Consider the following 19,320-nt stretch of genomic DNA (forward strand, 5'->3'; position numbering starts at 1 on the left):
AAACATATTGAAGTGGATGTTCATTTTACTAGGAACAAAGTAAAAGTTGGGACTCTCAGACTACAATTTATTGCCTCCAAAGAGCAACTTGCTGATGTGTTTACTAAAGGGCTCTGCTTCCCTCAACACTCTTATCTCTGCAACAGCTTGATGTTGGTTCCCTCACATCAAGCTGAGGAGGGGTGTTAGAAGACTGGAGCTAAAATCTAATATTGTTAGTTAGTTAGCTGTTAATTCTGTTAATTAGCTATTAGTCGTTAATTAGCTGTTAATTGTTAATTAGTTACAGTGCATGATTAGTTAGCTGGAAGCCTCTAGATAGAGTACACGTGGAGCAATTCTGCTAACTCTTGTAGAAGTATATAAGTTGTTCTTGTACTTAACTCTCTCAGATTGATCAAATAGAATCGTATACAAGTTTGCTTTCTCTCTTTTCTCTCCAAACTTTCACTTTGTTCTCGCCACGTTTCGTTCATGAAAAATAAGCGCAAGTAAATCCTCGATCTGTGGGAAATCATTGCTTTTTGATTATTTGCTTTCTGTCGTTTTTCGAGTACTGATGAACAGGATTCTTCTATATATGTATATATAATACATCCTTGGAAACAAATTATAAGCCCAAATGGATTTAAATGCAATACTTTCTACATCAGGCAACAAAGCTTATATCATGACAAATTAACAATCACATGCAATAACGGAACATAATAGAACTTGGTTGATCGAGTAATTGTGGAATTAGTAGTTGTGTCCCTTGCCATCATCATGAGTATCAGGTTCTTCACACATTGGAGTGGTATAGTAGAACGGACCAAGAGTGTACTTGACCAAATCCCGGTACACCAAATTCGGGCGTTGGAGCTTAACTCCGGAACGCCCACCGGCAAAATCAGTTAGAACGTTACAAGTAGCATCTGGGGAAGACACCAACCTCACCGAGCATCCATTAGCCTGGAGTTCTCTACCATGGATAGTGTACTTGTTTATGGTCAAGTCGAACTGGCCCATCTCATCCGTCAAATCGCTTCCATAGTACACAACTCTTCTTCTCTCATCCATACACGTAACAGATACTTTACCACCTGCGCTGATTGAAAAGAAATATTATGACAAGCAATGGTTCTATAAATGACTGCAAATCTTCTCATATCATGTTTGGCATAGCAGACATGAAACTTGTGTTAGCGGATGATTCTCGCAGATTAGATTTAGGAAATTCGTAGTCAGTCATTATTAGTAAAAACCCTAAGATACTCGTAGACTTTTCCAGTTAGGGAAAACAACTTTTTTGCACTACACATTCGAGCATGACAGCAGTTATTGAGTTTGGGACAGATTGATGAGACCAAAATGAAGATCACATATGCCCGGCCGTACGTTACACACGAATAGCTGGATTCAGAGTGGGTTAAGCACAAATCGTAAGTAGGTCGGGTAGGTCTCAAGCACAAACAAGACAATTATTAATAGTTACTGTCTGAAATCCTGAAGTTTTATGTTTGGTCGAGAAGTAAAGGAAATATTTAATTTAAATAAATAAGAAGGAACAGTAGTATAAATCAACACGAAACATATCACAATTATAGATATATTGTATTGAGTTACATCAACTAACATTTTACACAAAATGACACGATGTAGACACTAGAAGCTGTTTCTTATTGGAAAAAAAAAAAAACACTAACAAGAATTGCAACTCTTAATCCTAAGTAAGGTGAATTTTAAAATTTGATGTAAACATAATTAACAGCAGGGTTAGACTTGAATTTTAGAGAGAAACTATGTGTTAACGTACCTTTGATGGGTCTGGCACCATGAATCCATTCATTCCAACCTTGGGTGCAGTCCTGGCATAGTACTTTCCCATCTACACGTATGACTTTTGGTTCCTCACTAAACGAAGCTTCTACTGTATTATGGATGCAACCCAATACAATCATCAGTAGTACTACTGCATATTTCAGAATCGCCATATATCTCTCTCTGTCTCTCTCTCTCTCTCTCTCTCTCTCTGAGAGTTCATTTAGAACTGAGAGGAAGCATATATATATATATATGGGAGAACCATGCAATGGGTCTTAATTTGTAATTTGTTCGTGACTAGTGTGGGAGGGCACTACTTGAGACGTGCATCGCATTTTGGCATGTAGAATGTTAGAATATATTCATCTATACGATTAAAGGTCAACAGCTAACATTCTTGAATAAATTATCAGATTAATTAAACAAGTAATTAGCTGCTATTAATTTTTCTTAGTCCTTAGCTAGCATCTCTATTTTTTTTTTCCCGAGATCCAAAAACACTTTTAAATTAGTAAATGTGTACATTAACTAAATTAGGTTAACCCTGGTGTCCAATAATTTAGTTACTTACCGAATTCTACTATGTGTCTTTTGTGAGGAGATTAATAGTTCTTTTGTGAGATTTTGGTGGAAGAATAATGAAGGTAAAGGAATGTTGGAGAGAGTTTGAGTACCAAAACGGGAAGGTGGAGTAGGATCCGAGACATAGTCCACCTTTAATCAAGCTTTGGTATATATTCAAGCATCAAGCAAGATCGGAGGTTACTGGAGTTTCCTAGTCACTTGTAGCCCAGATGCTAAAAGCCAAGTACTTTCTGGAGTGAGACTTTGTGAGTGCCCACCTTGGTAGAAATCATTGTGGATTTGTGGAGAAGTTTTTATGGGGCCGTACGTGAACTGTTGCAAATTAAAGGGGTCTCGGTGGACTTGGGCACAGTAGGATTGTTAGGGTTTTTTATGATCCTTGGCTACAGGTAGATAAATCTTTTAATTAGATTCAATCACAGCCGGGAGTGAACCCTTATATGAGACTGCATGAGTTGATTACTGCTGATGGCAGGTGGGATATGCAGATACTTCATACTTCGACCAGTGAGGAAGATGTTGATGCGATGCCCTTTGTATGTTTGGTCATAAGGCTAGTGCTACTTCTTCACTGTTTAGTCATGACTCTCGAAGTGGACCGTCAAGGGTAGGGGGGATGGGGTTAACACAAAAAAAAATAAAAAAAATCACGAAGAGGAAACCATACATACGTAGACAGTAAATTTTTTTCTTTTGGTGAAATGTATGAGATTTATTTTATTTCTTCTTTTTTGTGAGTCATTGTCTCTATTTAAATGGATATGTCAGGTCCTTCCTTGTTACAAATTATACATCCAATAGAGTAAATAGATCCATGTTATGGGGGTCGTCTAGGGTACCTTGATGTATGTCATACCCTCATTTCTTTTTTTAATAAATTAATGTAGAGAAAACCTATTGAACTGGTTACCCACTTAAATATTGAGATGTGTCATTTTTAAAAATAAAATTTACTATATTAACAACACATTCTTTCTTGATATGTAATATTGTTAAAAAAAAGTAATAAATAATGTCAAAATAATAAATTACACCTAGTAGAACTAAAATTAGGACACATGACTACACTTATTGTCATTATTATAATCGAGTGGTCAAAGATGTAAATATCATAGTAGGACAACTTTTATCAAATGGATAACATTGATTATCAAATGGAGAATCTCTTTACAATACTGAGTACTTACATGTCTTTTGCTCTAATATTAATTTTACCATGTTCACAACACAAATGTTGTCAGATCTTGTAAATGATATAGTTTTTGAAGTAGTTACTACTTTTATATCAATTGTTGTGGGTTGTGGTAAAATATGTAGTCCTTGTAGTAATCATTTCATTAATGATAAAAACATAAAGATTTATCACCCTGACAACAAATTTGTTGTCACACTTGCTAAATTGTCCACAAACTAGTACATTAGTTTCGGTGGAGTAATTACTACAAATAGAACAAAAATGACCATTTTTACATAAATTGCCGTAAATTGTGGTAAAATGCATAATCATTTCACTAATGATAAAAACATAAAGATTTGCCATTCTGACAACAAATTTGTTGTCACATTTGTTAAATTGTTAAACTAGTAAATAGGTTGTAGGTGGAGTAATTACAACAATTAGAACAAAAATTATCGTTTTTACATCAATTGTTGTAGTTTGTGGTAAATTGTGTCGACTGAAAATAATTACAACTTCGACAATGGAAATTACACAATATATTACTTAAATTACTCAATGGAGAACTTCATTACAATAATGAGAACATATGTGCTTTTAGTCAAAATATAATGGTTTACCTATATGATAACACATTGTGGTAATATTTATAAATTAGTTCAAAAAAAGTAATAACAAGTTATACACTTATATGTAAATTAATTACTATATCTAAAACAAAGATTATCTATTTTTACATTAATTGTTGTGGTTGTCGTAAAATGCATGTAAAAAGAATTATATTTGGTTAAGAAAAATACTAATGCTATAATTAATTAGTAACAAAGACTATTTAATTAATACTAATTCAGTGAGCCTAGATTAGAAGTTTTTTGTTTTTAATAAAGAAAAAATGTAATTGTGAATAGTGTAATTGTTAATTAATAATCACACATTAATTGGCTAATGAAAAAATTAATTAGTAATAAATACTTTTTAACTAACAGTAATTTGTTTTTTTTTTTTTTTGAATAGGAATGATTGCGTTAATAATCAAGCCATGAAAACAGGCCAGAGTCTAACAGAACTTACATAAGAAACCCGGGGGCGGACAAGAGAGAACATAGAGGACAACCCTAAGAGAGAAATTTTGCTCGTCCGGCTGCGCCTCCATGCCTGCGGTGGCCTCTGACCTCGACAGTGTGTGACTAGCATGGTCGGACAGGACTCCTGCTCAAGGGCGGCTCAATGGTTGAGCAGCGGGACCCAAGGGAGTGGAAGAAACCGGGATCAGGTTGGTGGGATGCAGGTTTGGGGATCAAAGTCATATCGGATTCGATCTGGGTTGTGGAATGGAGAGCGGCTCTGCAGGTGGTGGTGCCCAGCATTTTGGTGTGGGTTGGTGGAAGCTATCCTGGACGGTAAGTGGCGGCGGTTATGGAGCCTGATGCTCGTGCAGCGATGCAAGGGACTGCAAATGCAGAGCTGGTGTTGGAGCGTCCCAAACCAAGATCTATCCTAGTCCTTTGGGCTTTAATGTTTTAGGCGTTCATCGTCAGTTACCGGCAAGGTGGTGGTGATGTGGGGGAGACGCAAAGCCGGCGACACGGGGGTTGGAGGTTTGCAGGACGATAGGATCCTCTTGGTTGGGCTAGTTGGGGGTCCTGGGCCACGTCTTTGGGCCCTTGTTGGGCTGCCTTTAATGTTATGTTTTGGATTTTATTTCATTTATGTTTTGGTTTAAATTTACATTCAGTTGTGTTTACAATAAGTCCCTATCTAGTTTTTGTAGGGAGAGTCGGGCTGTATGCCTATGTGTGCACTCAAAGTGTCTCGTCTGTCTTGGAAAGGAGGCGATTCATTATCAAATGGACGCAACCTCCTAGTGGCAGGATGAAACGAAGTGTCGCCGGAGGTTGTTCTGGTCGGCAGCGCGCATAGTGGGAAAGCAGGTTTAATTGTTTTATGACTTTGTATGAGCTTTATCTTTCCAATATGTCACCGTTGTGAAGCAAATGGAGTTGCCCAGATGTCTGGTATGTCAACTCTTGCTAGTTGGTGCATGTTTGAATACATAGGATTAGTGGAGGCTCCTGTTATTATTCGGGATGTTCTCTTTTTACTAATTGTTCGGGGTTTAGGCTTTATGTCCCCCCCCCCCAATTGTATTCAGCAGTTTCATTAATGAAGGCTTGAGGGCAGCTGCATCAGCCCTTATTTCCAAAAAAAAAAAAAAAAAGCCCGGAATAATCCAGGTAACCTATCTAAGCCACAACTAAACTTATTAAAGTCTAAAGGGACGCTCGCTGAACAGCAAGCCTAATCTATGCAAGAATAATCTCGCTCTCTAAGGAAAAAATATTCATCTAGTCTAATCTGCCAAACATGCAATTATGGTACAAATATCAACTAGAAACGTCTTAGAAAGGCATGTAGAAATCACCCCTACTTCAAAAGGTTTGAGTCCAGAATGTCTAAAAGCTGAGAGGACTTAAGAAAGCGCAAGTCCCTTCCCTGTAGGGTTGGAACTAGCACCATATGCAGCCTCCTCCGTAGCTGACAACCTTGGCATCAGGTTGCTTTTCGGGCTTTTCTTGAGAGTTTGCAGCATATAGCCCCCATTTTCAGATTTGAGCCAAATAGGCCCAGTCCCTATCTTCAGCCCAGTTTGTGCCCTAGGCCCAGTCATCATCGGCCCAGAAAGTAGCCTAGTCAACCAACCAGTCAACCCTAATTCAAAACTAGGGTCTCCCGGTGATTTTTCTGGACTGTCTTCTTACCCGTGACCCTCTGCCGCACTGATCTCCAGCATACCAGTCCAAGCCATCGACCCGGTCATCGCCGACCCTCCTGCCTCCTCCACAAAGCCCGGCACAGCCCCATAGCTCGACGGCACTAGAGCCATCGTCTCCAGTAACCCCGACTTAAGCCCAACCTTGGTCAGTGGAAGCCGCTACAACGATGCAAATCCCAATCGCCCCGAAACTTGATGGAGTCGACAGCAACGCCTAGGCTCCGACCCGATCTAGCACCCCATGTTCATAGAACCACCCTCAGCCGAGCATTGGCTTAACCGGAGCCTTTGAAAAGCCAGGTCGAGATCCCGACTTCGTTGCAAAAGAGACCACGGCCTCTCCATGTCCACGCCGCCCTTCACTCGCCTCTGTCTAGTTTGGAAACCACGACGCTCCGCGCCGCCATCACGAAACCTAGGTTTCGCTCTTCCGGATTGCTCCGCAAAATCTGGAGGCCCTCTCATCCTCTTCAATACCAATGGTCAATGTAATATAGTAATTGGTTAATAACTAAACAAGTTACCAAATATTAAATATTTTGGATCATTAGATATATTACTAATCTAATGGTCCAAAATATTTAACAAAATAGGTGTATGGCAAACACGTGAATACCTAAAAAAATTCCCCATGTTATGTACCCCACCCCCCACCCCCCCAAAACAAAAAAATACCTACAGTTACATAGCTACACATATCTCTCGACAGTCAAAAAAAATATATATCAATATATCGTATATATATACCTAGCAGGCTCCAATATAGAGGAAGCATGCATGTCCTATATATTATCGATCACGAGCTAGAGTCACCAGTCACCACCATCTTTTCATAATTTCAGATTTTTTTTTTTCTTCAGTTTAAAATCATTTCCACGTTGGTACACCGCGTACATCCATGCAGTAGTCCAGAAAAGTTAAGTCAGAAATTGCACGGATGTTGAAGCTGGGCAGATTCGTCGGATTCTGTATTATCGACCGATTCGTGAGTATATTGATCGATGACAAACGCTGCTATTACGGACACCTTTCTTCTCTCTATAAGATCTAGTACAATAATGGAATGCGTTTGGTGAATATGCTAGAAATAAAGGACTAATTACCGTGAATATGCTAGAAACTGGTCCCGGTTTTTGAGACCAACTTTTCAGGGTTCCAGATTTTTGTTATTTTTTTTGGTTTCCGGTGCAAAGTCATATCCACGCTGATGCATGCATGCAGTAGTCCAGAAAAGTTAGGTCGGAAATTGCACGGCTCTTGATTTTGATCGATGACAAACAATGCTATAATATGGACACTGTTTTTCTCTCTATAAGATTTCTAAACCATAATCTTATGCGTTTGGTGAATACGCTATAAATAAATGACCAATTGACGTGAATATGCTAGAAACTGGTCCAGGTTTTTAGAGATAAGTGGTTCATTATCACATACATGAGCTTCTGAAGTAATTTAGAGTTGTTTGTATCATCTGTAAACGTCTAATTGATTTCATACACATTTTCTTCTTCTTGAGGCTTTATCGTTCATATTTCAAACCTGTTTTTGCTACACCTATGAGTAGGGTTTGACGGCCAAAGCCGGATCGGATTTTTGGTTAATTAATCATGAGCTGATGGAAACTGAGAACAAGCTGATTAGCTGATCGAAAATGACAACAGGAGTACAACGTAGCTGCTTGCATGCATATAGGCATAGCATGCAAGATTATTCTACATAGAAACTAAAGCCTTAACACACGTCATTGAGGCAACTCAAAGGAAATCTAGGGCATCATCGATCATGTGATATTGCAACTGGTTTGGAGACCAAGTCCAATTCTTTATGCAATTCTTCTACTTCTTAGACTGCAGTATTTGGCTTCTTGGACTTGCTGTGGTTAATGCAAAGGCAAGTGCTGGCTTCAGGAGGCCACATACGTGTGCAAGATACACAGTCATCATGTACAGTTATTGATGCATTCTAGATATGGAATGCTCTTCCGGGACTCATCGACATCTGATTTTCCTTTCAGCTGCGCCTGCACTTCTTCTTCACACAAAGAAAAAAGAAATGGTATATTAGTATTAGCAATTAATAAATAAATAAATTAAGAGTAATAACTTCATATTTTGTCGGTCATTCTACTTCCACACTCCAATTTTATCAGATATATATATGTCCAAGAAGGGACATAGTTAGTGTCTAGTTTATATTGTTTCACTGGTTCTTGGATCTCTTTATCTCGATTGGTTGTGAATTTGCCGAGCAGTGGACGTATGCTCTGTACAAATTACTCGAGAAGTTAGTTAAATTACCAGATTTTTTGAGTGGGGCAGCTGGTTTTCGGTCCTCGCAATAGCACTCTGCAAACTGAGGCGCCCGCCTATAACGCAATTGTCAGAGATGCGTCTGCAAACTAGATATGGAATTTTCCCTCGTCCTTGTAATTCAACAACATAAAGTTAATCAACTACATGCACCAGTAATGTAGATCTATTATATAATATAACATAATATAAAATATATTCAAAAACATATAATATAATAGAATGAACATGTAAATCTCGGAGATGAACCATGTTAGCATTGAAGCCACCCTCAAGTGCAAGAGGTACAAGTTATAGAATAGGAGATTAAGTAAGGATGTCGAACCCACGAGAATTGGTAAATGCTTTCCTAGATAGGGAAAACCTAAGGAAAAACTAGAAGAATATGCAAATGTACAATCACAAACAAAGGCTCACAAGTGAACCAAATTTCATGGTGAGTATGTGCAAGATGGTGTGTAGAGATTTGATTTTGACTTTGAGATTGGTTTCTATTTAAATTGAAACAATGAAAACAATAATATAAACTAAGCTAAACTAAACAAGTTGTTATCAAATGGATGGGAGTTAGGGCATCGAGTTTCACATTTTGCCTCCCTTGCAAGCATTAAAGCAATTGAATATGAATGATGAAAAGCTATTTATCCAACTACACTCTTAGCATCCGGATAGGACTACTAAGGCTTAAACCCCTTTCATTTTATTAATTCTAACCAGATAAGTTTAGAGCTCACTACCTAGAGACAAATTCAATTGCCGGATAGGTCTCAATCCTTTGCCCCTAAATGCATAAAGCTTAGAGTTTAGGTAACTAAGCAAACAAACCAATCCTATCTCTAGGTGATTTTAGCTCACTACCCTCACATGCACACATGGTGTGCTTTCATGCTCCCTTTTTGCCTAAAAGTAATAAATCTCTAGGAAAAACTTCATATCATGGCAAACACATAACTCAAATTGATTAGGTCTAAGTAATGCATTCAACAATTGACTTAGCATGTGAGAATGACAACATGAATTTGCATTAATTTATAATCAAAAGCATCAATACAAGTAAGTTTGGCTAGGGCTTTCAACCCTAGCCCTAACTAGTTCACTACTCACACATAGCTAGATACGCAAGCTTCAATATTCTATTAAACATCAAATACATAAAGAGATAGGGAGTAAAATGTGACTATTGATGATGCCGGAAGATGTGGTGGAGATGGGTCTCCAAGAACATGATGTGGTGGTAGTCACCTCTTTCTCCTTGCTCCAAGCTCTTGATATTGGTAAGAATAATGAAATTTGGAATCTCTAAGGTGAGTTGTGGTGTTGAGTGGTGGAGGAAATGGAGGTTTTAGAGGTGGAGATGGTGGTTTTAGTGGTGGAAATGGTGGTGTCTTCTCTAGAGAGAAAAATGGATCTTGGATAGGATGAAGATGATTGAATGGAGTCAAGAATGCTGAAGAATTAGTCTTTGGTCTCTCTTTGATCAGCTATATGTGTCCTCTATGGTCCCAAAGTGTGCAAGAGATGTTCTTACACCATTGTCCCCCAAATGGTCCCAAATTGGCAAGGTGACAAAAGGACAAGGTGTAGGGAGATATTCGAATTTCAAGTGATGGGAGATTCTCACCACCATGGTCCTCCTTTGCTAGAGAAAAGACCATCCATGAGTGGCGGCTCACCGGAAAAGTTTGTCAGAAAAGTCTGCCGGAAAAGTCGATTTGCAATTTTCTTCCAATCTCCGTGTCTTCTTCCCCTGGCTTCAAATCTCCGCATTTCAAGCCTCAAATAGTCATTTCATTCTCAATGCAAGGTTTCCTACAAATAAAAGGAAATAGATTAAAAAGGGCAAAATAGCATGGAAGACAAATCAATTTTCATAAATATGGGACACAATTGCATAAGTAATTTGTGACTCAACAAACCAACTAAATTTATTTATAGCTAGCAAGGGAATAGGTTACCAGAATTAGGGTCTGGTTGGTTCTTGGAGGTAAGCAACTGACCAAATAGATGTAAGCGAGCATGAACACTAGTTGCTGCCAAAGCCAAGGCAATCAACATTAAGACACTCACTTTCAACATATTTCTGCAACTCATAGTGTTCCCTCTCAACTTAGCGTGTGAGAGAAATGCTGAGGCCAGTGGGGGGCTATATATAGCTAAAAAATTAGGGTCAGGATCAATGGACACATTATTTGACACACTTTTTGACACTTCATTTGAGCTCTCAAATATAAAGATATTTAATGGTCATGATTAATTATGGCAAATGACTTGGCATAAAATTTATTCTTAACAAAAAATAAAATAAAATTACGTAAAACTTTTGTAAAAACAAAAATAAAATAAAAGGTTTAACAAAAAATGATTAAGAATTGATAATACAGTAAAAAAGAACAAAGAAAAAAAGAAGCAAGAACAGCATAACACGATCTCATATTCTTGTTAAGCGGAAGATTGATAGACCAATTGTTCAGTACATCAAAAGAAAATAAAGAATAACCCATAAACATTCTTGGAGGAATCTCGCATTGAACATAAAGCCAAGAAAACCACAATAAGTAGAGAGGGAGAAAGAAGATGATTGATCACCACAAATTTGATTCTCAGTTATAGCTCAGTGGTTAGAGCACCCACTACCTATGTACGAAGTCATGGGTTCGAGTCAGCATGGGGTAGGAGTGAAATCTTTTGATCCTCTTTTTTAACATTTAACAAGAAAAAAAAAATAAGATTCTCAGTTATAGGTTAGAGAACAATTAGAAAACCATATCCATCAAAATTATGGTTGTAGGTTTCTCTTTATTGCATGATTCAGGTTTTGAGATTGGGGTTAATCGTTCTTACGCTTTGTGAATTGTAAATAGTCAAAGAACACATACACACATATATAAACGCACATCTGGGAGAAGATCAACAAACCAATTTTGTAATGGAACGATTAAAATTTCCTGTACCAAAATATGGATTGTCAAAAGAATTCTTATAAAAAAGAAAAAATTGTGAAGAACTTGTGTTCGCAATATTTAGGAAATTCTCATTTGTTTCATCTTTATTATTTTGCCAAAGAATGAATGGAAGACTGGAAAATGGCATTCTTGTTCGGAAAATGAGTTCTTGCTCTTTTGATCTTTTTTTCTTTTTCTTTTTGAACTTGTTTTTCTGTTTTCTAATATCTTGTTAGATTTATTATTTTATTTTAGAAAATAATTTTTAACAAATTTTATGTTTTTGTTGGGAGGAAATTTAATACCATGTCATTTTTCATAACTAATCTTGACCATTGAATGTGTTAATATCTAAGGGTTAACATAACATGTAAAAAATTGTGTCAAATAGTGTGTCCATTGATCCTGAGTTCCTGACCCAAAAAATTATACTCTTTCTTTTCATCTTTTAAAATTTTTATTTTTGGTTTTGTTTGAATGGAATGGAAGTTTCATTTGTTTTTCGATTGGTTTGTCTTTGCAATTTATAACATGTGTTTTCCTTCTTTTTGTTGTTGTTTTGTTTTCCAAGAAGGGAACCATAGACTAAAGTATTCAATACTAAATTGGAAACATGTTTCTTCTGTTTTTTCACGGGCCGCGTTGGCAATTTCAAAATCGATAACGTACGTACTTGGATATTGCAGTGTATTTAGTAAATAAATTGCAGCCATTGATTTAGATTTTGATCAAATGAAAGGATTCTATTCATATGGAAGAATACATTACAAACCATATAGAAAATACAAACAAGAGCTATAACAAGTACATAATGCTAAACCAACAAGCTTGAATCTAACTTCCTAAGTCCATAAATATGATGTAGAAGTTACACAGTCTCTAGTATACCACAAGGCTAGAGAAACGGTCAATCCAACCATGAAAATTCCGAAACCAACATAGGGCCATCATTGTTGGTACAAAGTCATCGACATACCAACCGGGTCATGACTCTAAATCGTTGAAGGATGCACATGTGCTTAGGCGATCTCTACCTCCTGATGTGTGAATACATGTAATAGATTTAGGTAAAATCCGACATCACTCCTAAGAGGTTTTTAGTGATTGGAGCATAACAAAAAAGATCACATACACAAGATTGAACTTATTCTACAAGAAAAAGTAATCAAAATAGAAAAGATGCTAAACAAAACAAAGTAGGCTTGGGCATGGGCCGGTTAGACCACATTTGTCAGTATCAAATCTCTAAATGTCCAATATCTAATCACTCTACCTCTTGATGTATGAATACACGTAATAGATACGGATAAAATCTGACATCACTCCTCAAATGTTTTTAGTTGGAGCATAACAAAAAAGACCAAATACACAAGATTGGAGACAGCACATAAGAATTTCATTGCATACGAGACTGAGAAGACTGAGAAAGGTAAGTTGAACCAAGAGAAGGATCAGTTGAACCAAGAGAAGGAGACCTTGCCAGAGAGAAGGCGAGACTACGAGAAGAGAGGGAGACACGGCTAAGAGAGATTCAGCAACAAAGAGAGGCTGAAGAATGAGGGTGAATTTTGATGTTCTTTTTATTCAAATTTTTCCTATTAGGCTAAGGTGGCGTTCGGTAACGTTTTCAAGTCATCTTTTTCATTTTATAAAATGAAAATGGCTTGAAAATGCGTTCGTTGGTCTGTTTTCAAAAATGCAGAAAATAATTTTTGAAAATAATTTTTTATTTTACTCGTAAAACAGGAAAACGACAAATAGACGTTTTCACATTTTCATTCTCATATTTTAGAAAATACGGAGATATATTTCCAAAACAAAGAAAAAAAAGAATGTGCTCTCTTCTTCCATATTCTCACGTTGCTATCTTCTTCTTAGGTCTCTCTCTCATCTCTAGTCGCAATCTTCTCTCATTTTTTAAAATTATTTTCGGAATAAGCTACCGGACACATTTTCGGATATCAAAAATCCAATCTTGTTTTCTCGTTTTTATTTTCAAAATCGATTTTTGAAAAATCATTTTTAAAAACGTTACCGGACAAGCCCTAAGTGTTTCTAAGCATGGTTTTTTTTTTTAAATATATTTAACCTGCATGTTGTTTTTTTTTCTTTTTCCCGAGTGTTGAAGTCGAAAACATTTGCAGTATCATCTGTGTTCCTCATTTTACTATATTTTGTTCTGGATTGGTCGTTCACACTCAACAATGCTAAGTTGTATGAGGATATGGATCCCCAAAACGACAAAGATCCCCCTGTGAAGTGGACATTCAATGTGAAGGGTGCTATTAATTGTCTATATTTCTTGGTGGTGATAACTTTCATTGTGTTGAATATATATATATATATATATATATAATTTTGATTTACTTCTACTTTATATTTGAACAAAATATAATCGAAACCACAACTTGTTGATTTGATTAATTTGCAGTAGCAAATGAAGCATGAACAGATCAACTTATCCCAGCAAACTTGTGTACTTGAGTTTCTGAACTTATTCATACTTTTACATCAATCATCTCTTCCCTTATATAGGGTACAAGATTAACCTACAAAATAACTAGAATAAAAGCATATTAAACTAGATTAAAAGTAGTTTAGATATAAAATATCTAGCTTAATTTTGAGTGGAGCAAACAGTAATACAAGTGGCTGTAAAATATGTTTCACCACAGCTAAGACTTTCACCGCAAAATGTTTCGCGACAGCGAACAGACTCAACCTTCTCGAACAAACTTAGATATTCTATGAACTGTTATTTGCGAATTCTACTTCTCAGTGAACTCGCTTCTTACTATTCCCTGCAATAACGTCATCCTCGCGAACGCACTTTTAGAGAACATTCGCAACGAACTTACTTCACAAACTTTTCTCCGCAATGACCTCATCTCGCTAACGTGTTTTAGCGAACATTCACGGATGAAGCAGGAAAGCATTAATTATATCACACTGTGGGGTATGGCGATTTGGTTCCAAAGGACTCCTAGGGTAGGCGTCATACGTGCATTTGGCTGATTCTTGCTATGCCGGTCTTTGTTATGCTCAATCACTTCATTGAAAGCATGACCAATTGGATGAAAAAATGTTTTTCATTTAATGAAGATTTTGGTTGGTCTGGTGGTTGGGGCAAGTTTTGGGTAGGGGCGGTGAAGTTTATGATAGCTTTTGGCAAATGTGGAGTAGGAATTGGGATGCTGGGCATTTACTTCACATAAATGAAGCAAAATGTGATTGCCACTGAACAGTTGTCAACTACCTTTGACATATTCTACATGTCGTTAATGACATTGATCACTGTTGGCTTTGGAGATTTATCTTTCAAGAGTTTTGGACGGAGGGATTTTGCAAGTATCTGGATAGCAACGTATAAACGAATCTTTGCCCATTCTACTTCATATATCGTTGACGTTGTTCTTCATCTGTTAAAGTGGCTAATCGATGGTAATCTCTTTTTGCTGATAAATTTCATTGAATTGGAAGCATTTGGATAAAATTATATCTTTTCTGATAAGTTTTTGTTCTCTGTCTCTCATTCACCACCTTGCATATGTTATCTGTCGTTATTCGAAACAGTGCTTCAACCATTACTTGAGAAGGGATGACTGAAGGTATATTTCTTTCTCTCCAGGATGACTAGTCAGTGTTAAAGTTTTGTTTGAAAGAATTAATGCTTTCCTGCTCCATCCGCGAATATTTGCTAAAGTGCATTCGCTAGATGAGTGCGTTCGCGAGGATGATGTCACTACCGGGAATATCAAAGTTTGTTCTCGAATGTTGAGTCTGTTCGCTGTCGCGAAACATGCTGCGGTGAAACATATTTTACAACCACTTGTATTACTGTTTGCTCCACTCAAAATTAAGCTAGATATTTTGTATCTAAAGTACTTTTAATCTAGTTTAATATGCTTTTACTAGATATTTTGTAGGTTAATCTTGTACCCTATATAAGGGAAGAGATGGTTGATGTAAAAGTATGAATAAGTTCAGAAACTCAAGTACACAAGTTTGTTGGGTTAAGTTGATTTGTTCATGCTTCATTTGCTACTGCAAATTAATCAAATCAACAAGTTGTGGTTTCGATTATATTTTGTTCAAATACAAAGTATAAGCAAACCAATATATATATATATATATGTTCAACATTGTTTTGTAAAGTTACTTGATTGTTATGAAAGCATGTTTGTCTACCTAGTTGTCAAGCTCTATGTTGGTGGCTTACTTTGTTCTTGGTCTTGTTCTTTTCTTGTAGTTTTAATCATGTTCAGGTTATGAATCCAAGGTGGCGAATGAGAGAGCCCATAATGGTGGAGTGATGAAACTAAGACTTTTGGAGCTATTGTTTGGTTTTTGCTGTTAGAGGCTAGTTGTTAACTGAGGCTAGTTGGTTAGATTTAGACTGCTGCTTTTGTTATCTTTTATCCTTGAAACCCTCACTTGTGTAGGGATATGTCATCTTTTGAAGGGAATCAGTAACTCCAGCCTTTTCGGTTTGTGTTTATAGACTAGTTCTCTATCATTTTTTTAGTAAGTATTGAGCAATGAATTTTGTTTTAAGGAAGTATCTTGTTAACTTCTACTACTGTAGAGACCGTTTTGAAGTCGTAGTATTATTGTTATGATTAAGGATTAAAATATTGGCCAGAGGATATATCAGGATAGGAAGTTAAATATTGGTAGATATATCGTTTATCAAAGGAATATCGGATATTTTTTTATTTATTTAAAGTTTCTTTTGTTTTCTCATCTTGTTTAATTTCAAAACTAATATAATGAATGTAGGGAACATAATGTGGAAAGACTAAATAGGCACAAACATTCTCGCATGTGTAAGTGGGGCAGGAAGGCTAGTAATTACTGAAGTAGAAACCATTAGATTTATCAAGTTTTTGTCATACATTATAAATCTAAACCACGTTGTGCTAATAAGAGTAAGTTAAGAAACCTATTGAGCAAGACCTGCGCCAAAATTCCAAAATACCACATGAAGGCTTTGTTATGGCTAACCTAAATTTCACATTATATATAGAAGCTACACCTCTCAAGTGGGAGCATTGGCTACACCAGAATAGTATGAAGCTGATTGACACTTTGTCCATAATTGCATTAATTCCCCAGAAAATCTTGCTTATGGTGTCTGTTTTGGTCCCCTAATATGTTGTGACCTGGAGACTCTTTAACACAGCAGAAAATATAGAAATCTTTGAGTAAATGTCACGTTTAGAGAGTAGAAAAGAATACTTTGATTTTAGGGTTTTCAATAATAATACTATTCATCCCACAAAGGGGTATATATACAAGGACAAGAGGAGTAGTCTAACTCTAATAGGAAACAATCATTCCTATAATTACATGATAACCTAAATAAATAAGAATCATAATTACATAAGATTTACAGCTATTCTACACTCCCCCTCAAGTTGGTGCATAGATATATCTATCATGCCCAACTTGTCAACTGAGATGTCAAATATCTTCCTGGACACTTCTTTAGTAAGAACATCAGCTAACTGCTCTTCTGAGTTTACAAATGGAAAACGAATAACCTTTCTGTCAAGATTTTCTTTAATAAAATGACGGTCAACCTCCACATGCTTTGTCCTATCATGCTGAACTGGATTATGTGCAATCTCAATTGCAGCTTTATTATCACAATGCAAATCCATAGGTTGTCTAAGCTTGTAACCTAGATCTTTCAGGACATTACGGATCCATAACATTTCACAGACTCCATGTGCCATACCTCGAAATTCAGCTTCTGCACTTGATCTGGCCACAACTTTCTGTTTCTTGCTACGCCAAGTGACAAGGTTCCCTCCTACAAAAGTGAAGTACCCAGATGTAGAACGCCTGTCAGTTTTATCACCAGCCCAATCTGTATCTGTGTATCCCCCAACTTCCAATTCATCCTTTTTCTCAAACAGTAATCCTTTACCTGGCGCCATCTTCAAATACCTGAAAATCCGAAAAACTGCATCCATATGTTCTTCACTAGGACAATGCATAAACTGACTGACAACACTCACAGCATAAGCAATATCAGGTCTAGTATGTGAAAGATAAATCAACCTTCCTACAAGACGTTGATACCTTCCTTTATCAGTTGGAATTTGATCAGGATAAATGGCGATTCATCTCAATGGGTGTTTCAATTGGACTGCAGTCCAGCATCCCCGTTTCAGTAAGTAAGTCAAGAACATACTTCCTCTGTGACAGTGAAATTCCCTTCTTAGACCTCGCAACTTCAATACCTAGAAAATACTTCAGTTGCCCCAGATCCTTATTTCAAACTCCTTTGACATATACTTTTGTAACTCATTCATCTCTTTCGGATCATCCCCTGTAACAATCATGTCATCAACATACACAATAAGAGCTGTAATCTTACCATTCTTGCGCTTGATAAACAAGGTATGGTCAGAATTGCTCTGTCTGTACCCAAAGGCTCTCATGGACTTTGAAAATCTCCCAAACCAGGCTCTTGGAGATTGCTTCAGGCCATACAAAGACTTCTTCAATTTACACACCTTGCCAACTTCACTTGGGTAATTCTTAACACCTGGGGGCACATCCATGTACACTTCTTCTTCCAAATTCCCATTAAGAAACGCATTCTTCACATCAAACTGGTGTAAGGGCCAATCTTTGTTTGCTGCAAGTGAGATTAGAATCCGAACAGTATTGATCTTTGCCACAGGTACAAAAGTCTCCTCATAATCAATCTCATAACGTTGTGTGTATCCTTTGGCTACCAACCTCGCCTTATATCTATTAATAGTTCCATCTACATTAAGCTTCACAGTAAATACCCAACGACACCCTACAGTCTTCTTTCCAACCGGCATAGGTACTGGTTCCCATGTTGCATTCTTTTGAAGAGCTTCCAATTCTTCATTCATCGCCTTTGTCCATTTTGGATCCGTCAATGCATCTTGCACGTTACTAGGAATAGATATAGTAGATAATTGATCAATAACAAGTGCATGTGACCCAGAAATCCTATAGTTAGACATAAAATTAGCTATAGGGTATTTAGCTTTGGCTTTGATATCTGGTTCATATTGTTTCTTAGGAATTCCCTTGGTAACCCTTTGTGATTTCCTAGGTTCGACACTTTCTAACCCAGAAGATTCTTTAAAGTTTAGGGGTACCTGAGGAGGATCATTCTGACCGGGATCTTCAGTTGGTGATGTAGAAGGGGGAACATCTTGTGTGTGAGCTTCAGATAAATCTTGATTTTGATTCAAACTATCCAGAAAAGTCGTCTCTTCTGTCTCGGAATTCACAACACTCTGTTCAGCAGTTACATTTTCTGTTTCGGAATTCACAACACTTTGTTCGGCAGTCGCATTTTCTGTTTCGAAATTCGCAACACTTCATTCAGCAGTCGCATTGTCTATTTCGGAATTTACAATGCTCTGTTCGGCAACTGCATTTTCTGTTTCCAAATTTTTTCTACCCTCAAATGTATCCTCCAAATTTTCCAAGTCTTCAAAGACATCAAAATCAATAATAGAACGAGGATTCCCTTCACAACCTCTCTCCCCTTGAAGGGAAGACTGAGAAGCTCCCCCTGAGTAATAAGGCTCGGATTCACGAAAAGCAACATCAAGAGAGACATGTAAAGTGCCAGTAAGGGGATCATAACATCGATAACCCTTCTGGAAGTCAGCATAACCAACAAAGATACACTTACGGGCACGGGGATCAAGTTTGTTGCGTTGAGGCTTGGGA

The 19,320-nt window shown here is 37.0% G+C and overlaps 1 protein-coding gene across 1 annotated transcript; it reads right to left on the minus strand.

The window, feature by feature from the left end:
• Positions 1-554: 554 nt before the first annotated feature.
• LOC112192044 (non-classical arabinogalactan protein 31) lies at positions 555-1,996 on the minus strand. The gene is made up of 2 exons (XM_024331562.2): positions 1,796-1,996; positions 555-1,082 (listed from the first exon to the last, which is right to left on the minus strand). Exons 1-2 carry the CDS (start codon positions 1,971-1,973, stop codon positions 739-741), a joined length of 522 nt encoding a protein of 173 aa, XP_024187330.1. The 5' UTR covers positions 1,974-1,996; the 3' UTR covers positions 555-738.
• Positions 1,997-19,320: the final 17,324 nt, after the last annotated feature.

This window comes from Rosa chinensis, chromosome 3 (genome assembly GCF_002994745.2).
Source record: "Rosa chinensis cultivar Old Blush chromosome 3, RchiOBHm-V2, whole genome shotgun sequence".
In the NCBI taxonomy this organism is placed as follows: domain Eukaryota; kingdom Viridiplantae; phylum Streptophyta; class Magnoliopsida; order Rosales; family Rosaceae; genus Rosa; species Rosa chinensis.

Coding starts and splice junctions, on each gene's coding strand:
- LOC112192044 (XM_024331562.2), bottom strand. CDS start 1,973: ATGGCGATTCTGAAATATGCAGTAGTACTACTGATGATTGTATTGGGT. Junction 1,083..1,795: donor TGGTGCCAGACCCATCAAAG/GTACGTTAACAC, acceptor CAATCAGCGCAG/GTGGTAAAGTATCTGTTACG.